Below are 27583 nucleotides of genomic sequence, written 5' to 3'. Positions count from 1 at the left end.
CAGGATACACACTATACAGATGTTGTTCAGAGTGACAGATGTTCTGAATCTCTGGCAAGAGGAGGAGTAGCCATTTTAGTTCGCAGTAATGCACCATCCAAATCTATCCAACTTTGTACTACTCTGGAAGCAGTAGCCATTCATATTGTTGTTGGCATTACTCTCACTCTTGTCTCTATTTATATTCCAACAATTGCTTCATGTTCCACTGCAGAACTTGACAATTTACTAAACCAACTGCCCCATCCTGTATGCTTTCTAGGTGATCTACATGCTCATCATAGATCGTAGAGGGAGAATGATCGAAACTGTACTTGATAACCATCATTTAACATTGCTGAACACCACCTGCCTACGGGATCAAGCTCTGCTCTGGACTTGTCCATTTATCCTAGCCTTGAGTGTATGGTACTAACTGACCTTCACAACATTGATCACTTTCCTATAATTTGCAAAATACAGATGAATACAAACTATGCCCCCAACCAACGAATTAAGTGGAATTTTCACCAAGCAAACTGGGAAAAATTTTCTAATACAATCCAGTTTGATAGCCACTTGATCCTTACTGCATCTATTAATAATGCCACTAGGCATATAGTAGAAGAACTACTTAGAGCTGCTGCCAGTGCAACTGAAATCAAGTATTTCCAAACGAAGATATAATGGTTGGTGGACAAGGGATTGCTTTCTTGCCAAAAGAAAACAAAATAACATTTTTCGCCGAAATGCTACAATGGAGAACCTTATCAACTATAAACATCTGACAGCTGAAGCACGGCAAATTTGTAGAAAGGCAAAACAGGATGCGTGGATTCAATTCACATCTGCAGAAGCGCTGACCCCAGAATAATCTGGAGAAAGACCTGTATCCTCAGTGGAAAGTATCATCAAACTTCTGCCTCAATCCTGTCTTGGAAAGGATATATCTTCTCCAACTGATATTGTAGAAGCACTAGCTGAAACATTTGCTACTACTTCATCCTTACGAAGAATCATTTCGATTCACAAACGTGTCTATGAAAAAAATATAAAATTAATTTCAATACAAGCCAATCTTATACATATAATCTTCAGTTCACTATTACCAAACTTAACAAAGCTCTCCAGAATTCTCGAAATAGTTCTGCTGGACCAGATGGCATTTACTACGTAATGCTTCGCCATCTCAACTCCAACTCAAAATTTGCTCTATTAAAATTTTACAACAGAATATTTGAAGAGAATGTTTACCATGATGCATGGCATCAGTCAATAGTGGTAGCCATAGCAAAACCTGGAAAAGATGTTTCCTCTCCCAACAGTTATCGTCTTATATCTTTGATGAGCTGTTTAGGAAAAATACTAGAAAAGATGGTTCACAGGAGACTTGTCTGACTTATAGAAGATCAAGATGCTGTAACTCCACACCAATTTGGCTTCCGTCATAACAGATCTACAACTGATATCTACATCAAAATTGAAGCTCACACTTGAAATGCTTTTGTTAAAAAACATGGTAATGATAACTTTCAATGTTACCAAAGCATTCGACTGGAGATATGAAATCCTGCAAGATTTAAACAATTTTGGACTGAGAGGTAACCTGCCTCGATTCATTAAGAATTTTCTCCAGCTGAGGACCTTTCAAGTATGATTCCTGAATGAGCTGTCCACAATTCACACTCAGGAAGAAGGAGCATCTCATGGATCGATCTTAAGTGCCAAACTTTTTGCATTACCAGTGGCATTACACGAGACATCCCAGCTATGGTAGAAACCTACATGTATGCAGATGATCTTGCTATCTCCTGTCAATCATTGAGCATGGCTACCATTGAAAGACAACTACAATTAGCAATAACTAAAATTGAAGCTTGGACAAAATGCAAATGGCTCTCAATTAATGGAGGGGAAAACAGCAGCAATACATTTTTGTAAATTACTATCTCTTCATCCGGAGCCTATATTAAAACTAAAAGGCAGAGAAATACCGATGACAGACTCCATAAGATTATTGGGTTTGATTTCTGATACCAAATTAAATTTTCAAAAACATTATTATTATTAGTCATGAGGTGCAAGGAAGCCTGAGGCTTATGCTGCACCAGGCAAAAAAAAAAAAAAAAAAATTCTGAATTAAATTACCCACAGACAGACAAGTAGAAGGGAATCACCAAGAAAGAGAAGAATGATGATATCCAGCTCAGGATCCTGGGTGTGCCAAGCCCATACTCACCAGATGTGAGCCCCCGGGGTTAAACATGTAACCTATCAACGAACTACATGCCTCCAGAAATTAAACATCCTTCGTGCAGTATCCTCAACATCTTGGGGTGCTGACAGACAGTCATTGCTGAATTTATATCGTGCTCTAATCCGGTCATTATTAGATTATGGAGCTGTAGTATAGGCATCAGCTAAAAACAGCATCTTACGATCTCTGAACACCATTCAACACAGTGCCCTTCGATCCGCACTAGGCGCCTACAGAACCTTGCCAGTTCAAAGTTTGTGCATGGAAGCACATGACCTCCCCCCCTCTGTCTATTAGAAGGCAAAGCCTACGCTGCCATTGCGCTATCAAAATAAGAAGCTCTCCATCTGATCCTTGTTAAGTATACCTCAACCAACCTCTTTGAACAACACTCTATGAATTTGAACCTAATGAACCCAGGCCTGCTGTGATAAGTCTTCAAGAAATAACAGAGAAGTGGAAAATTGATCTCAACAAAATTGAAGAAAGTGCAAATATGCCTTTACCTCTCTCCACTTCATGGAATAAAGATGATGATGGACGCTGATCTATACTTCACCTAGTGGTCAAAAAGCACCATTCCATCATTTAACATCCAACAGCTACATGCCAACCATACTTTGGAATACACTGGAAAACTCATAATCTATACAGATGACTCTAAATCGCACTCACATGTAGGTGCAGCAGCTGTTTTCCCTTCATGTGTAGTTTCAAAGTCTCTTCCACTTGGGCGCATTATAGCCGTAGTTGCTAGTGCGCCAAAAAACCCAAACAAACCAAACCAAACTCTTCCACTTGAGTACAGCATACTTTCTGCAGAATTATATGCCATTCAGCTTGCATTAAGTGAAATATGTCAGCAATCATCAATTTCTGTCCTAATATATTCTGATTCATTTAATGCTATCTCAGCCATACAGGGTAAACATCATTTGTGTAATCCCATCCTACAAGAAATTAGCTGTCTAATCAAACTCTGTCAAAAAAAAAAACACTCTGAAATAACTCTTTGCTGGATTCCAGGACACTCTGGAATAGAAGGCAATGAAAAAGCAGATAATGCAGCAAAGTCAGCTACAGAACAGCCAAACAAAATAATGATAATACCATACACTGATTTCAGCTCAATTATTATTAGAACTAGCGAAGACGAATGGTCCCAGATATGGAGAACTGAAACCAATAATAAACTGTGGGAAATAAAACCGAATCCACAAATATGGAAATCAAGCATCAGAAAAAGTTGCAGAGAAGCTTGCCAGACTAAGAACTGGCCACACCCACCTCAACATTATAGATGATAATATCTATTAGTTAATGAAAATTAGCTAATAGATGATAATGTGTGAGGTCAAGTTCAGCTTACAGTGAAACACATCCTGTTAGAATGCCTGTGCTTCAGAAATTCCAGATTCCTTTGCTTCCAGAGTTTATGCAATAATCGGAATCCACTTACTCTTCAACAGATATTAGAACAGATACTCTGCAAATCAGTTTTATTCGGCAAATCCAATTTGACAAACAAATCTGAAAAAAATTGATTGTCATTAAAATAAAACATGGAAAGACACATCTTGGCCTTTGATGCCCTTGTGTCTTAAAACCCTTAAACAACAACAACTTCACTGTGTGAAATTGGAGTAGCCTCTTTTTCATTATCACTGTTCATATAAGAAATTGGTTGTGTATAGTATAAACTATTCATGGATGGCCATGTATGTACAGTACCTTTTCCCGTGCATGCTGTTCATTCACTGTTACAGAATATGTGAAAATGCAGTTGTCATTGCTCTTAAATTTGATTTTTTTCCCTCCCCCATTTTATTTAATGGTTTTTCTTATTTTTCAGGTATTGAGGAAACCTCATAGACATTTTCACTGTTCTGAAGCTGTCAAAATTACTCTCTTGAATTCTTCTGGCAATGATGTTGAACTAATAAGATCTGGTTAGTAATGAAATAAATTTTGTAGACAATTGTTTTTACAAGTTTAAAAATATTTAAAATCTCTTAAATAAATGTATTATTTTATTTTTATACTTGAGTTAAAGAAGTTCATCAACAATCCAGTGTCCAGAATTTTTGTAGTGGGTCTCATAAAATCTTATGTAAAATCTGTATTATCATTCAAAGCTTTCCGTGACTATACCACCAGATATCCTCAAATAATAAATTAGAGAGGAACACTAATTGAACACACGAATTAACATAAATTAAATGTATTTTGCTAAGTTAATTACACAATGTGTATGAGAAAAAAACAATATTTTTGGATTCTGTTTTGTATCATGTCATCATATGTGATTAACTCTTTCTGGAGTACATACATATATATACATTTTTAAAGATAATTTCAATAATATTTTAAACTCATCCACTAATTACTGGCACCCCTTGTATGTATTTCTAAGTGATTAGAGACGCAGTTTATAATTGACTTTAAAACTGGTGGAGAAGGAGGAGAAGATTGCAGTCTTAGCCGCTGTTTTCCAATTTTGGCTTACGAAAGCATAAATTTTCTGGAATTCAGATGCAGAAATTGATGAAATTGAATTTAGAATATAGTGATACTTAAAAACATACCTAAATACACAGATATAGAAGATAGTTTTATATCAAAAAATGAAAGGATGACAACTTCTTTATGAATTTAAAAAATTTATTTTGAATTCTTTTTCAGGTTGTTTTTTTATATATATATATAAATAATTTCACTCTAATGTCAGGCCAGTAAGTCTAAATAAAAACACATGCAGTGAACTTGAAAAAAGAGGAGATGAAAAGAGAGAGAAAGAGATTACAAAATAACAATTTTATACATTCTGGCTTGGCTTCCTTAATGCTGCTTAGCTGAGTAGGCGTGGATAAATAATTTATATAAACTGATAATATGAAAGATATCAATTTTGTTATTAATACTAAACAATTACAATCTTTGCAGAAGTGGACAAAGCATATATGGCGCCATGTGTGAAATGGAAAAAGAATAGACTTCTGATTAATTTCTTCTAAGTTTTCCAGTTTGCTGTTGCTGAAGAAAACTGTTTATTTTTTAATTTTATTTTTTTTTATGAGAACCCCAGACACGAGAAGTATTAGAATATATAGAATTTAATACCCTGCATGGGTTGGAGGTTGAGAAGAGGAAAGAAGATATTTGTTAACATTAGACTTGAACTTCTGTAGATTGTAATTTTTAGGAAATACATATGAAGGACGCTTGTTCCAAAAAAAATGGAAGTTGAATGAATAGATGAGGAAGAAGAAAAGTTGGTTCTCTGAGTTTCAAGTTAGACAGTAAAAGGATGTTGACTGGTTGCAGTACGTGTGTGGACTGTTTTGAAAGAGAGAGCAGGAATTACAGAAGCCAATTCAGAAGAACAGTGCCCATGGAAGTATCTATAGAAAAGGCATGCAGCAGAAACAGGAGTTTTATGAGACATAGAGTGGAGAGACTCTGTTAAAGATGAATCATTAATTAATCTAACTGTCCTTTTTTGAATGGAATCTAGGAGCCTGGGAGATGTTTTAGGGCACCACCTCAGATGTGGGAACAATATTCCATGGTATGGAGGATGTGTGATTTGTACAGAGTGAACAGCTGTTTGGAAGAAAAGTAATGCTGAGAGCAAAAGAGAAAACCCAGTTTTTTAGATGCAGAGGAAGCAATATTTGTAATGTGCTTTATTGTAATGGCGATGGTTGATCAGATGGAAGGTTTCTAGATAATGGAAAACTGAGGTTTACATAAAGGACGAGATTTTAACATGTTGCATGGAATAAAGGATTTCATCCCATCAAGAATATATTCACTAACAGAATCTGAACAAACGTTGACATCAGAAGCTTTGAAACAGTAATCCAACCAAGGAAAAGGAGAAAAGAAATCTCGCAGATCATCCCATTTTGCATTCTTGTAATGCCAAACAACACAATGTTGGAAATGGCCATGAGAGAAAGGCTCCATTGGAGAAGAGACCATCATCAAGTTGTGATCTGATCTGAGGTGCCTAGAGGACCACTTACCTCGACCGTGTACTTGGACGGGCTGTTTGGAAGAAAAGGATCAAGCATGTTGACTGTATGGTTAGGATTGTTAGGTATTCTGGTAGGTAAATGAACAATCTGTGTGAGGTCATTAGTAATTGCAAAAGCCTCAGCATCTGGACCAGCTGGGTCCGCATAACTATAAAATGGTAGCCGGCTAGTGTTGTGAACATTAAAATCACCTCACTGTTGCCAAAGTTGAACTGGAGAAACTCAAGTTTCAAAGAGAGGAAGTCAGATTCCCAAGTGATTACTGGAGTTTGGAAGAATGATAAAGGCAACAGATGAATTTGACAGATTGTGGTAGATAGATTTTAAGCCAGAGAAGATCAAAAAGAATGGACATATGCAAAAGTACCACCTTTGAAGCCAAAGGAATCATACAACAAATAACTCGGACAACTGAGATGAGCAGTGATTGAATCAACTGATAGCTAAGATTCTGTCAGAAAAAGTACATGGGATTTGGCAGACTCCAGGTGGAAATGAGACCATGTATATTTGTGAAATGAATGAGAAAATGTTTGGGAGATTTAGATCTTTTCGCAGATAAGTTTGCTCTGTTAGTTTGACAATTCATGGTGTTTCAGTTCCTTCATCCATTTTTCACTATATACAAGTACATAATAAACATTACTATATAATATTGGTGTAGATACACCATATCTACTCAGCCTTCACAATGAGTTGCCCACATATTGCACTACCTCAAATAAGTAATGCTTCACTTTCAATACCAGGGTACCTCCCCACCCTCTGATGAAAAGCCAACTAGATTTGAAACAGTGCCATCTGGTGCCCACCGAGAATAAGTAACAATAGTCTTCTCTATTAGTGAAGCATTACTTATTCGAGATAATGCAATACATGGATAACTCGTTGTGAAGGTTGAGCTTCAGGCTTACTTGGTATCCAGCTAAATTTAAATGAAGAGCCTAAAAAAAGAGAGATCCAGATGCTTTAACGAGCTAATTAGTATCTGGCAGACCAGATGGGACACCACCCCACTTGGAGCTGCCACAAGAAAATTCCTGCCTGATGTGACCTTGCTCTCTAATTCGGTTAAAACCTGGTGCTCCTTAACTATGGAAACTGAACATGGCTCTCTCAATCAAAAACTTTATTAGTTTTGCTTGCATAACACAGATCTCTGCCGCTGCGAGAATTCAGAAGATTGGGGTCACCTGCTCTTTAACTGTGCAATCTACAACGATCTTAGGGTGAAACTCCGAACTGACGTTCCAGGAGGAAGTGCTTCTGCAGAATACGAACCATCTTTCAGCTCTTCAGAACTTTGCCTCTGAGGTGTTTAGTCGTAGCAAGAGAATTAACACCAGTAGCAAACCAAAATAGTCCAATTACACCTGTGTGAGTGGGAAAACAGTTTTGCTTCTCTGCTATCCTGGATAACAAACATGTACTTTCAGAGGACACTCAGAGATTTCTGTGTAGTGCTGGGTACCAAAATTAGCTATATTTTCTTCTATGGGTCGTGTACGCAACAATTGTCATTGCACTGATCATAATGGTCATCGGTTCAACTTCTGGATTATCCTGGATACAAGAGTACTTACTGAAGACTACTACTTCCCCCCCCCCCCTTATTATTATTATTATTATTATTATTAATGTTATTCTTAACCAACACTACTAGTTTTTTTTCTCTAACCAGCACTACTGGCTTTTTTTTATTATTATTTTTTTATTTCCTAACTAGCACCACTGCCTTTTATTTATTCTTAAATTAATTATTTTTTTTTTCAATTCCTACTATTAGTTCACACTCTCCCTATATATATTTATATATCTTGTTCAAATTTTCAATCGTTAATAAAATACTTTTTATTCATCCACTCAAGTTCAAATAAATTTTTTTAAACTTGTAGTGGATGACACTTGATGTTAATACAGTTTTTTTCAAATATTAATTCATTAATTAAATTTAATTAATTAATTTTAGTTTTATATGGGAGAAAAAAATTTCTCTTATATAAATTTAGGAATAAAATTGAAATCAACAGGCAGTAGCTCAATCGGTAAAATGCAAGGATTTCAGTATTTTTCACGTGAAGGTGAAGAATGCGAGTTCAATTCTTGCGAAAATCAATAATTTTTTGATAAATTTTTGTTATTCATCCACTCAAGTTCAAATACATTTTTTTAAACTTGTAGTGGATGACACTTGATGTTAATACAGTTTTTTCAAATATTAATTCATTAATTAAATTTAATTAATTAATTTTAGTTTTATATGGGAGAAAAAAATTTCTCTTATATAAGATATTTAGCAGGATATAAATTTAGGAATAAATACCGTCAGTGGCGAAGCGTGTAGATTGCTGGAAAAAAATTTCTTTTTTCATTCTGGGTTCTAGTCTGAGTCAAGGAGGGAACAAAATGGAAAATGAAACATGTGAATAAAAATAATAGTCCAACACCATATATAGAAAGGAAAATGGAAAATTGCAAGGAAATTCGCTTTCTATTTTGCCACTTAATATTGTGATTCTGTCATATGTATATACATATTTATATTAATTGTAATTATTTAATAAAAAGTAACTAAAATAAAATTTTTCTTTGTTGACCTAAGTAGGAATTGACTTTAAAAATTTTTTTTTTATATTACTTGTTATATATTTATTTTATTTATTTTTTTTTCTTCTAACCAACACCATTGGCTTTTATTATTTATTTATTTTTCTCTTATTTTATTATATTTTATTTTATTCCTTTTTTCTTCCAATACCAGCACCATGGGTTGGTGTTCTTTTTTTTTTTTTTTTTTTTTTTGTTCTCACTTTTTTTTTTTTTTTTTTTTTTTTGTTCTCTGGAATGAGCCTCAGAGGATCGTGTCCCACCTTTTGGGAACACTAGGTGGATCATCAGAGTCTCTTATGAGACAGTACGTGCTCTACTGGATATTTGATATTTGGTTTTTAGGAGCATTAGCAACTAAGGCCATATTGCTCTGTGGATATGCGGTGGTCATTCCCTGACCTTTCCGCGTCCTCCGTATTTGGTGGTCACAGGCTCGAACCCCAGTCTAATCAAGAAGTGTGTGCTATGCACTGCCGCTCCTGGCTACTGAGGCGCCCTCTACTGGAACTGGCCCACCTTCCCGTAGTGTGGATGAGTACCCAGAATCATCTGTCCAGGTGAATGATGCTTCTGGGTAGCCAATAGACCAGAACAGAACAACAGAATACACGCAAACCTACACTAACATATTTCTTGCCATTTTGCAGTTGACTCTGTTCTTCACAGAGACATGAGGCAGAGTTGAACAGGCATTCCAGGTGCCGCCCCATATATATACACATGTCTACATGTGAAGGATGAGCACACTATGAGATACAGATGAAATGGTGCTTTTCACACTACTGTCATAATTTTTCTTTAAGAGTTGTCTGTGATGTATCTACACCAATATTATATAGATATAGAATTTTAAACTCTTAAAATATTATGCCTAGTTGCATTTAGTTTTATTTAAATAATAAAAATTACAAAAATTGGTTCCCATTTTAAGTGGAATTTTCTGGATCCAATTATCCTCGGATAATGAGGATCCCTTGTATAATTGTGCCTGAAGAAACAGAATCCAAAAACATTGCCAATACAGGCAATCCCCATATAACACGGTACTTCTACTATGTGGTTTGAGAATTGTAGCAATCCTCGCACAACATGGTACTTATATAATATGATATTTTTGAGCTCTTGTGCTGGGAAAACCCTACTATTATGATAGATGTAATTTTCAATGTTTCCCTTCCTTTTTGTGAATCCCTGCTGTTGACTCACTAGTCATTGTCACGTTTGTGATATTTTTCTAAAGCACGTTTCTGGAGGTCACTACCATAAAACAATTTGCACTTTCCGGTTTGTTCGGCTTTTCTGTTAGTGTAATCACTTATAAATGGGTAGAAACTTGATCTTATTGCATTTACGATAATACCGATAGCTGGAATTCTGTGGGGTTTCATGTTGTTATGATGAAATGTGTTTCCCTTTCCATGAAATATATAATCATAAAAAACATAAATTAAATTTCAGAAACTCATTACTCCTTATCTCACTTGTGTATACGTGTTCTTTGTTATTAATTGCTTATAAATTTTATAACAAAAAAAAAAGTCAGTGAACAGAAATATCAATTAGTTAGTATGTACATATTGCACTATGTATCAATTAAGCTATGTACGTAAGTGTAAATTTATTTTTATTTTGCTAACTGGAAAATATTCTTCCAATTTTCACTCATCATTTAACTTTGTTAATTGGTTAGGTAATAAAGTTAAATTTGTGTTTTATATCTTTAAAGCGGGGGTCTACTGTATTTTGTTGGGAGATTCCTGGGTTAGGTTCTGTGCTATTGAACTTGTGCTTGTTTAAGACCATAAAAAATTGACTTTGAAGCATACAGATTGTGACAGAGAGCAGAAGGCACACGAAATCTAGATGCAGAAGAGATTGGGCTTAGCAGTGATGAAGAAGAAGAAGAAAATTAAATGAACGTACATTATCTGATATATATAAGTATCACAGTTTGTAAGGCAAGACGTTTGTTCAGTTATCACTATTATAAAAATAAAGTTTCCGATAGTTATTAAAAATATGGTATATTTTTTTAGATTTTGGAACATAAACCCCCTTTTTGTATTGGCTCTTAGTCCCATATAACACGGTTTCACATTGCACGAGATTTTTGTAGGAACCAAACTACCGTGTTATACGAGGGTTACCTGTATTAAGTTTATATACTGCAGTGATGTATATTGTTCATCTGAATAATTCATGCAGCCAATTACTATATGTTTCTCCTACTGTTTATTAACATTTCAACACGAATAACCACATATTCCTTTTCAACAAATAAATACTGTATTTTTTCTCATTGCATATGCATGGAATTGTAATAATATGAAGGTTTCTGAGCAGAGTGCACAGGGTGCAAACAAATTATCTTGATTGATGTGACTTGTATTAATCAAGATAATAATTTGAAGGTTAACCTCAACATTAGTGTACCTGAAACAGATTTCCTGCATTGAATAGTTATGTATTTCTTTTAAAAATGGATGGTGATATTCTTACACATAAGATTACAGTTACAAATATCTGACACAAATTTATGAATTATTGCGGAAGGATCAGTAGTTATTATTACCACCATTTTGGAGGAAGACATAAGTGCGACCTGTGAACAAATAGCCAACAAATCTGGAATCCTGAAATCATCTATCTGTTTACCAAAATTTAACTGAAGTTTTACAAAAATGAAAGGTAACTTGTCAATTGGTCAAATATTTGCTCTCAGATGAACAATGAGCAAAGTGTAAAGAAATTGCAATCCAGTTACTTGCATGCTACTAACAAGGTGAAAAGTTGTTGCCATTAATTAAGACAATAAGACAATGACATCTGACTTTTAACCTAAACTCATAATAAGCCCAACAGAAGCATCCATCTTTGCTACACCCCTCTAAATGTCGCTGGCAAATCAAAGGTGAAACAAATGGTCATTATGGCCTATGATTATGAGGGCATTGTTGCTGCTGCTGCTGCTCATATGCTACTTGGAATATCAGTAACTGGAAACTACTATACAATATTTCTTTAGACCGGGGTTCGAGCCCGTCACCACCAAATACAGAGGATGCGGAAAGGTCAGAGAATGACCACCGCATATTCCCGGAGCAATATGGCCTTATTTGCTAATGCTCCTAAAAACCAAATAACAACAACAACAATAATATTTCTTCACCAGAAATTATGCCCAAAAATTCATCTGAAGGTTTCACAGGTGTTGTATGCTTGTATATTTGTACTCCATAACAAAGCAAGGCCTCATATCGCACAGTCTGTACAGTTTGTTTTCACTAATTGCAAATGGGAAGCGTTACCTTTTTCCCTTTATAGTTGTGATACTAGTAAGTCAATACAGTTATGGTCTGTTCCCCAAGATCAAGGCATCATTATGTGGAAAAAGATTTCTGTGTTAGGAATGTTGAGTGCAGCCATGGCCCAGCATATCAGATAGCTAAATTAACCACTTTGTGCATTACTTTTGTGATAACCCTCGTACTTTTACGTTTCATATTTAGAGTCCCTATCATCAATTTTCTGCATGGATTTCATTAAAATTGTTATTAGAAATTCTCTTTACAGATCTGCTTTCTTTTCTCTTTCCACATGTTTCTCCGCATCTCATATTTTCTGTGACCATAAAAATGCCCCCCCCCCACCCCAAGAATTCTCTTTCTTTTGTCGTGTACTTATTTGAAGTCTTTTTCTATGGGAAAAAGTTTTTGGTATCAAAAACTTTAAATGTGTTATTAACTGATCAATCATCGGACAATTTTTCTATGATTTTCAATGTGAATACAGTTGCCCATTCATTTTTTTTTTGTGGCAAATTGTTTCAAATCATTGAAATAACATGGTGCCTAACATTGAGTTAATAGGTAGATCGTAGAACACTACAGGCACAAATGAAATAGTTAAATATAACATGAATGGACTTTTTTTATTTTTTTTTTTTTTTGTTTATTTTCTTGAATAACAACAATTTTTATTTCCCAAATTTTTTAACAGATATCATGAAACTAGAAAAAGGAAATGTTGTAGTTGGCCGAATTTGCTCATATAACACAGAAAAAGGAATCATTGTGCAACTACCATTTGGTTATCAAGGCACACTGGGTCTTACTGACATGAGGGATGATTATGATATTGTAGATAAAGTGATACAACGTATTGTCAAGCAAAAGTATATTAATTGTGTTATTTTGGAACTCGATCATTCTTTGAAGCATTGTTATTTATCAACACGGCCTTCCAGGTAATTGCAAACTTCCTATAAATATCAGTTTTGTTGACTGTACAATTCATTTTATTTTTTGTATTATAATGGTAATGCTAAATAGTTCAGAAAAATGTATTTTTGCTATTAAATCATTAATCCTTAAGGAAACCTCCATTGACCATGTTAAAAGGTTTTATGGTTACAAAAAAATGATGGATTATAAAGATTAATTAATTAACTTTCTGTATATCGCACTTGTCAAGATTTTCAGTTTTCAACAAGATTTCTGCAACATGTGGATTTTTGAAATGTCCCTTTCCCCAACTCAATGACAGTGCAGTATAGTGTTTTTGTCACTTTGGAGAAGTTTGTTTAAAACCCCGTGAAAAGAATGAAGAAATTCTTGGGGGCCTCTTTTAGTTGAGATTGTTTTCAGCCTTCAAAACATGAAAATCAGCCTATGAACACAGTTCTTCATATAAAATGTACAAAAAAACCATGAACTGCAGTAGATGGCATGCATTCGACTTCTTACAGTGATTAGCTTTCCTTCTATATACAAGAATGTGTACAGTCTTTATCCATTTTATTTGCTAGTTCCAAGCTTATGGAACTTACAAAAGTATGTTAATGTACATAGGACAGATTCTCTTTAACATGCCCACCTGTCTGTCCTCAGGAGGGGGGGGGGGGATTTACACACATTTTTATTTAATTATTCATACTTTTCTCCTCTATCTTGCATTTTGAAAAGTGTGACAATGAAAATATAATTTCTCACTCTTGGAAAAAAAAATATACCAATACCCCATTCATGTAATTTTTTTTTAAACAGATTAACTTTATTTTTAAAGAATTTTAATTAATGAATTAAAATGAAAAAGTTAAAAATGTAAGTAGTAGTAGTAAAATAATACAGAAGAAACAATCTCCTTTACTTCAAATTGCTTTATTATTGCCTTTTATCAATGCATAAAATGATGTTTTTCTTATCTTTTAGATTCTTATCTTGCAAATTTAGTTAAATAATTTTAAACTTATTTGAATAGTAGGTAAACATTTGAAAAAAATTTACGGAATATTAAAATTTCGAAGTGCACTGTTCCAAATGTCACTGTTAATAAAGGTGCCAGTATGCCGTACCATTGCGTACCGTCCCAAAAAAAGCACTGCTTCTAGCCATCTAATCTCCTCTCTTGCCAGTGTTCATGTCTCTGAGCCATATAGTACAACAGTCCATATTAATGTTTTCACCATTTGCTTTCTTAATTCCTACTTGAAACTTCTTCTCAATAGTTTTTTTTTCTATCACTAAATGCCTCTTTGCCGTTGCAATTCTTGTTTTTATTTCCTCCAGGCTTTTCCCATTTTCTATCATTATGCTTCCCAAGTATCTGTATTTGTCCACCTGTTCCAATCTTATTCCATTTAATGTTACATTGATTCTCCTTCCTGGCCTCTTTGAAATTAACATTACCTTAGTTTTCTTGTTATTAATCTCATTGTACTCCTTTACTTTGCTATTCAAGATATGCAAGCAGCTCTGTAATTCTTCCTCATTATTAGCAATCAATACTTGGTTGTCTGCAAATCTTATTGTCTTTACCTTCTACTTTTACACCTCCTTTCTGCTCTTCTTTGTATGCTTTCATCAATGCTTCTGCATATAAATTAAATAGTAAAGGGGACATTGCCTTACACCCCTACCAGTGTCTACTTCTTCTGATTCCTCTCCATCGATCCAAACCACAGCTGTCTGTCCCATGTAAAGTTCCCAGTTTAGTTTTAGGTCTCTTTTATCTAGGCTAATCTTTTCAAGATCAACAAAACAGATTGCCAGATCTTTTACAATTTCCATGCTTCTTTCTGCTAGTGTTCTTAATATTCCTATTTCCTCTCTGGTCCCACAAACTTCTCTGAATCAGAACTGATCTTCTATGAATTCACAGTGGGTTGGGTATAGGTAATAAATTCGAAACACAAATTCGGGCTTGGGTCAGGTCTTGCCATCTAGACTTTGGATCCGGCCAGGTAAAAATAAAAAATTTAGGTCTGTGCAGACCTCTTCTACACATATATGACAAAGCATTTATCATCCATTGCTTCTAGTTCTTAAAACCTTATTTGTAACTAATATCACTTTTAATTGCTTTTAATTCATTCAAGTTTAACATGTAAGAATAAACTTACCTCACGATAGAGTTTGCAATATAAATTATCCATTATTTTACATATTGCATAATGTTATATACCTTACTACATTCAGCAACATGAAATACGTTGAACAAACTTTTAATGAATTGCACTTAATTCTTCAGTGGGTACCAAATTCTGTAACGTGAATGAGCACATTTTCCATTACAAAACCCATTTTTCAACTTTGAGAAATTGTTCTTTAAAAAAGATTTTTTCAATTTCGCACTTAACATACGATCTGCTGATTTGGCAACGTACCAAAAACTTTGGCTGCAAGATACTATTTCAAGTTGCCTAATACTCTGTGGGAAGCAACTGCATAAGTTAAATTTGCGTGCTTTTGTGTTATGTTTCCTTTTTAGTATTTTCCCTGTATTGCTTTGCGCAAAAGTGCCAAAATGCAGTCCTCATACATAATATAAGAAAAGTTTTTCATCAGGTGGTGAGAAAAGTTTATTTAATCTTTTGCCAGTCATTGTATTCAATGTTAGACATTTCAATTTTCCTGAAATAATTATGTTACATGCATGCACATGTGCTCTCGCACACACACACAAATATATTTGCAAGGCTTTCCTTTGAGTTTACTCATGAGATGGTGCAATTGAACTTTGATGCAAGAAAGGAATGTTATAAAGCATCAGCCAAAAAAAAAAAAAAAAAAAATCCGTCCCATGTCACCTGTTTATTGCCTTCCAATAATTTTTCTAGTTCTTCCTTCAAGTAATACAAACTGTCCACTTCTACACCAACAAATAGGAATTTGTTCTAACAATCAACCACTTGCTATGTGTGGCTAAGTTAGTTGGTCTCAGGTGAGGATAGCATGGTTGTCGCCCCTGGAAACTTGTGTTTTTTATCCAGCAAACAGAAATTCAACCTCAGAACATGTGCAATTTACAGACAATATACACAGAAAAATATGGCCTTAGTCACTGATGCTCCTAAAACCCTACTACAACAACTTGTTTGTGCAAAGAACAATCAAGCAACATTCTACTTCATTCTTGGAAAAGTAAAATCACCATTTTCTATATTTAAACAAAGTTGAATGATACACAGTACATGCTTCTGTGTTCAGACTTAGAATATTGTTACAATGGCTAGTCAGTAAGACATTTGGACAACAGGGCAGAACACAGTGATGTTAAAGGGTATGTGACCTTTATGCAGTCGTGGGAGGAACTGCATCATTTGATCCCAGTGTTTCCCAGATTTTAGAGAAGAAATGCAGGTGACAGATTCACAAATCATATGCTAAATAGAAATATAGAACACACTGTAAACAGAGTGGAGAACGAGCATCTTGTCCTCCATGATAGTATACTGGGAAACATATCACATGTGGTTTCACCACATGTTATGCATTTGGAGTGGTCCATGTTTGATTCCCATTGATGGCTTGAGGAATATCTATAAATCCTCTTCAATTGAGGCTCTAGTTAGCTGATCTCAAGCAGAGGGAGTAGGAACCCCTGATTTCTTTTGAGTTTTCCAGCTCCCAAACGTGAAAATCAGACCATGTACAGATATTTCTTTATTTATTTTCATTTGTTTGTTTACATCAAGCACATAATAGGCTAATTCCTGATAACAGTGTGCATATAATTTGTTATATTACAAACTATAACAATAAAGTAAATGTATTTGTATAAAAAGTAAAACCCTATAACTGTAAATTGAAAGTGGAAATTATCACTCTTCAAAATGTACAAGGACTGGGTTACAGAGAGAGAGATGAAAAAAATATTATAATTAGCAGTTTACACAATAAGATAATAAGAATCAACTCACAAGATTAGCAAGTTAGTTAATATATGCGGTACATTAAATAACTTCTGTACAGTGGGATCAACTGACGACGTTACCAACAGTAAATTCTAAGTGGGAAGCATTCAAGGAATTAATCGTGGATGCTACTAAAAGTTTCATACTTGTTAAGAAATATTGTTCAAGGTTTAGGCCTAAATGGTTATCAAATGAACTAATGAAACTCGTGACAGAGAAGAAAAATGCATGGGATGCTAGTCTGTAATCAGGTCACAAAGGAAGTTAGGTAGGCGAAGGCAGATTACGAGAAATCTTTGGCAAAAGATGCTATGAAAAACAGCAAGGATTTCTTTACTTATATAAACTCTAAAAGGAAGGGGATGAATCTGATTGGTCCACTTGATATCGATGGTTCGACTGTTGATGATCCTGCTCAGATAGCAAACAAACTGAATGAGTATTTTGCATCTACATTCACACATGAGGAGTTATTAAGGTTTGAAAATGGCAGAAGGTTATCAAATTGTAGCAGGGTGCTTGTAATAACTGAGAGCAAAGTGGAGGAGAAATTGTTGAAGTTAAACATATGAAAGGCACCTGGGGTGGATGGGATCTATCCAGTTATATTAAAGGAGGCAGTAAAGGAAGCAAGCAAACCCTTAGCCATAATTATGAGAGCATCCTTGGACTTAGCGGGGGGGGGGGTTCCCCACGGACTGGAGATGTGCAAATGTATCCCCAATTCACAAAGGGCGATCGAAGGGTGACACGAGTAATTACAGACCAGTTAGTTTAACTTCTGTTCGGGGTAAAATAATGGAGTCACTGGTTTCTGATGGGATCCTTCCACTTGTTCAGATTACTAACCTAAGGGGGCATAAATTCAAATTAAGAAAAAGACAGATGTAGAATAGATGTGCGGAAATTTGCCTTAAAGATGCATTGCAGGATCATCTAGACAAGACTGCAGCAATAATTCAGACACCGCATGGGTTTGTTAAGTGATAGTCTTGTCTGACAAATTTGATAGGATATTATGATGTGGTTACAAAGGAACTCGATGCAAAAAATAATTTTGCTTTTGAAAGCTTTTGACACTGTTGCGCATGGAAGACTGTTGTACAAATTGGAGCAGAATGGTATTAAGGGTAAAATGCTACAATGGATAAAAGGATGGTTGAGTGGGAGAAGACAGAGGGTGGTAATTAATGGGTGCTGCTCTTCGTGGACGAATGTTATTAGTGGAGTCCCACAGGGTTCGGTTTTGGGTCCTTTGTTGTTTTGTATATTCATCAATAATATTGATGAAGGTATATCAGGCTTAGTGTCGAAGTTTGCTGATGATACAAAGGTTGGCGGGTTGTTAATGACAGTAATGGCAGTGTGCTACTGCAACAGGATCTAGATAATTTGGACAGATGGGCTAAGAATCACAACTGAAGTTTAATCTTGACAAATGCAAAGTACTGCATATGGGTAGAAGTAACCCCAGAGAAACGTACCAACTGTGTGGTACTACACTTAAGGTGGTTGAAAATGAAAAAGACCTGGGAGTAATTGTGCAGTCAGATATGAAGTTTTCTGAGCAATGCAGACAGGCTGCCAGGGCAGGTCATGGGGTTTTGTCAATGATATATAGGAATTTTGCTAGCAGGGAAAAGGAGGTGATTGTCCCTCTGTATAAGGCAATGGTCAGGCCACGAGTTGAGTACTGCGTACAGGTCTGGAGGCCTCATTTTAGGAAGGATGTAGATTTGCTTGAGCGTGTACAGAGAAGAGCAACACGATTGGTGAGGGGAATGAAGGGATCCTCTTACCAAGAAAGGCTTAAGTTCTGCAAATTGCAGTGGCTGGAGACTAGGCACCTGCGCGGTGATCTGATTGAGGTGTATAAGGCCTTGAATGGGTTGAGCACACTGAATTCTGATGGGATTCTTCCACTTTAGCATTAGTAGAGGCATTTGATGCAAGAAAGCAAGCTTATGCAGCATCAGCCAAAAAAAAAAATAAAGTAAAATAAATAAATAAAAAATAACCACTTCCACTTCACCCCTCTGTTCGTTCGAAATACCTGTCCAGCTGAGCCTTAAACTTATTTAGGCTATCAACTTCCACAACAAGGGATGGAAGTCTGTTCCACCTACCAACCACCCGCTGGCTAAAGGCAAATTTCCGCACATCTATCCTACATCTGTCTTTCCTCAATTTCAACTTATGCCCTCTCAGGTGATTATTCTGAGCAAGAGGAAGAATCCCATCAGCATTGAGCATGCTCAAACCATTCAAGGCTTTGTACACCTCTATCAGATCACCTCGCTGGTGCCTAGTCTCCAGACACTGTAATTCGCAAAACTTAAGCCTTTCTTCGTAAGAGCATCGCTTTGTTCCATTCACTAATCTTGTTGCCCTTCTCTGTATTCGTTCCAGCAGCTCTGCATCCTTCTTGAAATGAGGCCTCCAGGCCTGTAAACAGTACTCTAGGTGGGCCTGACCATTGCCTTATACAAGGGAATAATCACCTCCTTATCCCTGCTAGAAAAATTCCTATATATCATTGACAATACACCATGAGCTACTCTTGCAGCCCGTCTGCACTGCTCAGAGAACTTCATATCTGCCTGCACAACCACCCCCCAGGTCCCTTTCATTCTCTACCACTGTCAGTGTAGTAGCACAGAGTTGATACGTTGCTCTGGGGTTGCTGTTTCCCATATGTAGTACTTTACATTTGTCAATGTTAAACTTCATTTGCCACCTCTCAGCCCATCTGCTCAACTTTTCCAGATCCTGTTGCAGCAGCATAGTGTCAGTAGTGTCCTTGACATACCTGCCAACCTTCGTATCATCTGCAAACTTGGACATTAAGCTTGATATACCATCATCAATATCATTTATAAATACAGAGAACAATAAAGGACCCAATACTGAACCCTGAGGGACTCCACTAATAACATCAGTCCACGATGAGCAGTGTACATTGATTACCACTCTGTCTTCTCCCCCTCAACCACCCCTTTATCCTTAGCAGCAATTTGCCTCCAATGCCACACTGCTCCAATTTGTGCAGCAGTCTTCCATGTGCAACAGTATCAAAAGCCTTTCTAAGATCCAAGTATATAATATCAAAGTTATTCCCTGCATCCAGTTCTTTTGTGACTGCATCATAGTATCCAATCAAATTGGTCAGGCAAGACTTCCCCTTAACAAAACCATGCTGTGTCCGAGCTATAACTGAAGTCTTGTCTAGATGATCCTGCAGTGCTTCTTTAACCAGTGCCTCCATTAATTTTCCGGGAACAGAATTTAAACTCACAGGTCTATAATTACTTGTGTCAGCCTTTGATCCTCCCTTGTGAATTGGGGTCACATTTGCACATCTCCAGTCCATGGGTACCTCCCCTGAGTCCAAGGAAGCTCTCATAATTATGGCTAAGGGTTTGCTTACTTCCTTTGCTGCCTCCTTTAATATAACTGGATAGATCCCATCCACCCCAGGTGCCTTTCTTGTGTTTATCTTCAACAATTTCTCCTCCACTTTACTCTCAGTTATTACAAGATTCTCTAGCTTACTGCTAGAGTTGAATACACCTCTGGCATTCCCCTCACTGAATAACTCCTCACGTGTGAATGTCGATGCAAAATATTCATACTCCTTGAGCCCTGCACAATCTTTCCAGGGCCGAATTGATCGACAGGGCTCTCATCATATACTCCCTCCTATCGTGTCTGGGCAGAATTGCCGACACTTTCAAATTCAACCCTAATTCACGGCTTTTTTTCATCGGTGACCTGTACTTGTTAAGTAATTCCGCGGGTCTCCTACTCTTAATATCATTAGTGCCAACGTGTACAACTATATCACCTTTTGTACCCTTAAAAGATGATATCCGCTCTACAACATCATCAACCTTTGCCCCTGGCAGACATACCCTGGTCCTGTTCCACCTATCCTTTTTACAAAGCATGTTTCCCGTTTCCCTGACAATAGAGTCACCAACAACTACTAGTTCCTTTGGGACCAGCGCATTCTGCCTTGGGGGTTGCCGCTGTGTTGCGCGATGACCAAGTGCAAGCTCTGGCATTGGTGTGGGCAGCTGAGAGCTTGATGGGCCCCTCACTTGTAATCCTTCAAGGGCATCCACCCTGTCCTTCAAGCTCTCATATAGGCCCATAACAACGCTGAGTTGTCGCCTGATTTCCTTACACTCCTTACATCGCTCACTTGTTCAGATTACGAACCTAAGGGGACATAAATTCAAATTAAGAAAAGACGGATGTAGAATAGATGTGCGGAAATTTGCCTTTAGCCAGCGGGTGGTTAATTGGTGGAACAAACTTCCATCTGTCATTGTGGAAGTTGATAGGTTAAATAAATTTAAGGAGGAACTGGACAGGCATTTGGAGGGAATGGTGTGATTTTTTTTTTTTTTTTGGCTGATGCTGCATTAGCTCATAAACTTGCTTTCTTGCATCACATGCCACTACTATTACTACTACTACTATTACATTTCAGGGTTGTTCAATTATTTCTTAAATTAACTGATTTTTTTTTTTTTTTTTCTTTTTCTGTGATTAACAGAAGTTAAAAGTAAATATAGTTATCTTCTTATCAATTAATTATTGAGATTATAATTTTATAGCACACTTAATAAAACTGTATAGGTTTACATTCTCTATACTTACTGTTGGTTTAATTACAACTGTATAATCTTTTTTTAATTCTCTTTTCTCTCTATACAGCCACTCCCCGACTTACGTAAGGTTTGTGTTCCTCAGAACTCTACGTAAGTGTGAATTTCCCTAAATGCTTATTCAGCACTCGCAAATTTGATTGAAGCAAAAAAAAGCAATGTTCAATGAACATGTAAATAGAATTATTTATTCAATTTTTTTATCTCATGCACAGGAAAAATTACAAAGAAAGAGAGGAGCCAGGCATAACATCAGCTAGTTTTACCTTTCGAGCATTGTTGCCATAATTAACTCTCCAGCTGATATGTACGCCACTGCAGAGTTGAGCGCTGTGGAGATTTAGAAGGGGTTTTTCCAACACATCACAAAATTTCTGTGCAGCTGCGGAATCGGCACTGGTGACTTCACCGCATACTTTAATGTTTTGGAATCCAGCACGGTGCTTGAACCTATTAAACCACCCGTTGTTTGCCACAAACTTGGCTTGGGGTTCGCCGTACTTATCCTTAATATCTTCATAAATACTTCTTGCTTTTGCCTGAATGGCCATTGGACTCAGGGGTACTTGCTTCTGAATCTGATTTTCCATCCATATTATTAATAGCTTTTCCATCTTCAATATAGCACCTGAACGCTGTTTTGCGATCACTGTTAATCTTAAATGCGTTGATCCTTTAACATTATCTTTTATACATGCACTGTCTCCTAAAATAGTATTCACTGCTGAAGCAGCGAGACCTAATTCCATGAAATAGATGACAAACTTTGTCCTGCTTCTTAATTAATCATCTTCATTTCTAAATCAGTTTTGTTTCATTTCCTAGCACTGCCAGCATTTGCACTTTCCGTTTGTCCCTTTTCTTCACCATTGTAATAAACAAGTAGGAATGAAGAGAAGATGCTGAAAATTTATTTCTGTTTTTTATATAATTGAAAGTTTCAGTGAAGGGGGACTCATTTCAACATAATACCATAACGTAAAAACCCACAGTAAAAACAAACTGGGTATTATCGCAAATGCAATAAGATTGAGTTTACACGTTTGTAACATATTGCACTAACAGAAAAGCCGGCAAGTGCAAATTGGCCAATTTTTTTTTTTTTTTTTTTTTTATATGGTAGTGACCTCCAGAAATGTGTTTTAGAAAAATATCACAAATGCATTCAAAATTGATTCTTATAATGGAACATATGATAACAATGAAAGTGTAGTGCAATTTCCGTTATAAAAATGACCTTTTAGAGAGATAAATAGCTTAGTTATATAGCAAAATTTTCAACTTCTGAGGTCTTGGAACGAATTAACAAAAAAAAAAAAAAAGAAGTTTTATTGGGTTCACATTATAATATTTTCACGATACCTCCATTTATTCCTAAGGGATGCAAAATACATTTCCATGATTTTTTTAAGTTTGCACTGGCCTGCAAAAACTTATGTAAAGTTGAATTTCCGTAAGTCGAGTATTATGTAAGCCGGGGAGTGGCTGTATATATGTATCTCTTCACAAGCGATACCATGTTCGCGAGTTTTATATTGCATCACATTATGTAACGCTTGAAATGTGCATACAAGTTGTGTGGAAAAGAGAAATAATAATTGTCAGATATCTGTTTGCCCGATTTTAATTAAATTTGTAATGGCTCGACAATTGAAGTGAATTAAACATCAGTTGTGTCACCTTGCAGGTGCCTAGTCTCCAAAACTACAGTTTGCAGAACTTGAAGCAGAACTTTCTTCTAAGAGCACTCATTTATTCCCCCCACGATTCTCATTGTCCTTCTTTGCATATCCATTTTCTCACTTTCCAGCAGATCTACATCATTCCTACAGTGCAGCCTCCAAACCTAAATGTAGTGCTTAAGATGTAGCCTAATCATTGTCTTGTACAATGGGATTATAACCTCCTTATCCCTTCTGGCAAAATTTCCATATATCATTGACAACACCCCATGAGTTTCCACAGTAGCCTGTCTGCACTGCTCAGAGAAATTCTTATATGACTGCACAGTTACCCTAATTCTTTTGCATTTTCCACTATCCTGAGTGTTGTACCACACAACTATGTCCATGAAAAGCATTTTCCATTCATAATCATTCTGTGTTCTTCCACCCTTTATCCATTGCAGCAGGCTTTTATATGCAACAGAATCAACAGCTTTCTCGAAATCCAACTTATTATTTTCCATCATTTTCCTTTGTTACTATATTGTCTTTATTGCACTCCTATTTAGATGTTCCTGCATTATTGTTTAACTAGCAACACCATTATTTTTCTAGAACAAAAGTTAAGCTAACAGATATGTAAATATGTAATTACTCTTGTCACCATTTGTGAATTGTGGATACATTTGCATATCTCCAGTCCACAGAGACCTCTACTAAATCCAAAGATGCTCTCGTAATTATGCCTAAGGGTTTGCTCATTTCCTTTGCTGCCTCCCTTAATATAATTGGATAGATCCCATCCACCCCAGATGCCTTTTTTTTTTTTTTTTTTTTTTTGTTAAGCTGCAACAATTTGTCTTCCACTTTCCTCTCAAATATCACAAAATCATTTAGCTCCCTGTTAGATATTGATGAACTTCTTCATTTTCCTCCATAAAGCACTTCTCGGGTGTGAATGTAGATGAAAAATACCTATTCAGTTCATCAGCAATCTGAGCAGATCATGAAAAGTTAAACCATTGACATCAAGTGAACCTGTGATTCATCTCCTTCCATGTAGTGCTTACATAAGTAACAGCCTTTGCTGTTTTTCTTTGCAACCTCTGCCATAGACTTCTCATAATTCACCGTGCACACATTTTGGCAGCACACCAGGGAGGGCCACAAATAGAATACCCTTTCAAGGACACATTACATAACAGATGTGAATGCCAAATATTATGCCATAGTTGCTCATCTACTGTTACATCAAAGTGGATGAGAGTTCAGTTGATATGATTGCATGAAAAATGATTTAGCCCATTAATATTTTTTACGTCATTACTGAATTATGAGCATATTCAAAATGAAGTGCTTCAGAAAAACTATAATTTTCATGTATCACTGTAGAAAAAACACTGTGTACGCTGTACGCATGAAAGATGATTTTTTTTTTTTTTTATGTGAAAACATCCTTGCATTGAACGAGGTTAAAGGGGTTTAGTAGGAAAAGAATCCAAACATGTTTAACATTTTAGAACATTTTTTTTTTTTTCGACAGTTTCATGAATTTGAGATTGCAATACATTTTTAATAGGTAAGTTACCTACAATGGGTTTGTGATAGCTAAAATATGATACATACACTTGAGATTGTAAAGAGTGCAAATAGCTTTGAAACAACATCAATTATAGTTCCGGGATTAGTAGTCGATACAGATCTAGTATATAACATTAGTCCAAATTTATTTTCTAAGAAATCACTCAAATATTTGGATTGAGTTTCTGCAAAATTAACGTTTAAATCTCCACTGAGTATCATTCATATTCGGTCGCATTTTTTGTGAGAGAATTGTAGCATTGCAGCTCCTTCAATCGTGTAAGGAAGTAAAACAAAATGGATGAATTCAATGATGTGTTTGAACTTTGGGTTAGGTGAAATGTAAATGACTACCAACAATATCGTTTGACCTTCAGGAAGAAGGCATTCAGCTGCACAAATGTCTCCAACAGGTCTAACACTCACGAATTTGCTAAGAGTTTGCCGATAAATCAATTCCATATGAGAAGTAACAACATGAGCACAATTTTCTCTCTTATAATAAATTGCTGCAACACGAGCTTGTTGATCTTCTTGTTTGAATTGAACGACACATTCAAAATTAGGTATGTTTACGTCTTCTTTGTTATTTAGCCATGTTTCAGAAAGTAGAAGTAAATTGGATTGTTGTGTGACTGCATTGCAAGATCGTCACTTAAACTTTGACAATTTAATTTTAGAATGGAAAGATCTTGTCGATTACTGATGACTTCGGAATCACGTGAATCCTTTCCATGTTAATGTTATTTTAGGCAATAAATTAATTAGTGCTATTCGTGAAGAAATCAGTGGTATTATTTGAACATAATTAAAGTAGGAGGGGAGGCACTTTGAACCAAACTGACCAGGGGGGTGCTCTGTCAACTCTCACCTCTCCCCACCCCGCCAACCCTCCCCTCTCCGCACGGCGGTCTGCCTCCCCACCCCCGCTGCAGTCGAAAGATTTTGAACCGATTTTGTCAGCAGGTGGTAGCAGGTTTTGCAACGGTCGCCGCTAGGTGGCACAGCCTCCAAAACACTTTGAACAGAATTTGTCAGCGGGTGGTGGTCTGCCTTCCCTACCCCTGCTAGGTGGCGCTGCCATGGAAACACTTTAAACAGAATTTCACAGCAGGTGGTCTTTCCCCCCCCACCTTTGCCACTAGGTGGCACTGCCATAGAAAAACTTTTAACCTAGCTGACCAAGGGCAGTATTCCACCCTCCCCCACCCCCGCACACAGATGTTGAATCTTTGAATGTGATGACATCACCAATCACGTGAATCCTTCTCATGTTAATGTTATTTTTAGGCAATAAATTAATTAGTGCTATTCGTGAAGAAATCAATGGTATTATTTGAACGTATTTATAGTATTCATGATCAATATTTTTAACCAATGGAATTTTTTAAAGTATTCATGAACAAATCAAAGATATTATTTGAATATAATTAAAGTATTCATGAACAATATTTTTAACCAATGGTATTTTGTCAGTTGAAAGTGATTTTCAATATAATTTTTAATGAAGACACAGAATTATAATGAACGAAGCCTTTTATTGAACACTGTTAACAAAATTATTTACAATTATTCTGATAAAATCTTAACACACCGCTCTCTCTTCAATATGCACAATGGAACTAATAATAAAAATGAGTACATGCTTGGTCTAACAACATGGATCTCAGTTCAGATAACATTGAATTTACAGCATTGAATATTTGATAAGAATCGAATTGTAAGAAGAGTCCTTTACCTTTCTTTTCCCCGTCAAATTCACGAACAACATCATAAGGATATACAGTCTTTAAATATAATTCATATATATCAATGAAATTTTCATCCTCAGCGCCGTTCAAGAAAGTATTGGTTTGGAAGAGTTTCCTTTTTAGGAACACGTCACGAACTTGATATAAATGTGAAACTATAATATCACCCATAAGTTTGAAGATAGCCGCTTCCTCCTGTAAAAACTGCAGTCGTTTTTGAATGGATATGGGTTTAATTGACAAAATTTCCACCTCGAAATCATCGAGTTTAACATCGTGAATATCGTTGTTCTCTATACGACGAATAGTCATATTCGTAGTAGGAGGGGAGGCACTTTGAACCTAACTGACCAGGGGGCTGTCAACTCTCAACTCTCCCCACCCCACCAACCCTCCCCTCTCCGCGCGGCGGTCTGCTCCCCACCCCTGCCGCAGTCAAGATTTTGAACCGATTTTGTCAGCGGGTGGTCTGTCGACCCACCCCCGAAACACTTTGAACCGATTTTAGTTGCAACGGTCGCCACTAGGTGGCGCAGCCTCCGAAACACTTTGAATAGAATTTGACATCGGGTGGTGGTCTGCCTTCCCTCCCCCTGCTAGGTGGCGTTACCATGGAAACACTTTGAACATAATTTCACAGCGGGTGGTCTTTCTTTCCCCCCCCACCTCTGCCGCTAGGTGGCACTGCCATAGAAAAACTTTTAACCTAGCTGACCAAGGGCAGTATTCCACCCTCCCCCACCCCCGCACACAGATGTTGAATCTTTGAATGTGATGACATCACAATCACGTAAACCATGTTAATGTTATTTTTAGGCAACAAATTAATTAGTG

At 36.3% G+C, this 27583-nt stretch overlaps 1 protein-coding gene across 1 annotated transcript in view; it reads left to right on the top strand.

Annotated features, from left to right (window-relative positions):
* The window catches only part of Rrp5 (Ribosomal RNA Processing 5), a 615569-nt gene that overhangs the window by 469385 nt on the left and 118601 nt on the right, over positions 1-27583 (top strand). The window contains exons 29-30 of the mRNA XM_090384558.1: positions 4089-4185; positions 12886-13132. Of these exons, the coding sequence (XP_090240684.1) occupies positions 4089-4185; positions 12886-13132 (344 nt within the window). The remainder of the gene's footprint in view (positions 1-4088; positions 4186-12885; positions 13133-27583) is intronic.

Source organism: Mastigoproctus giganteus, chromosome 11 (assembly GCF_048544385.1).
Source record: "Mastigoproctus giganteus isolate SK-2022 chromosome 11, ASM4854438v1, whole genome shotgun sequence".
NCBI classification, from domain to species: Eukaryota; Metazoa; Arthropoda; class Arachnida; order Uropygi; family Thelyphonidae; genus Mastigoproctus; species Mastigoproctus giganteus.
This window is presented reverse-complemented; position numbering and strand designations above follow the sequence as displayed.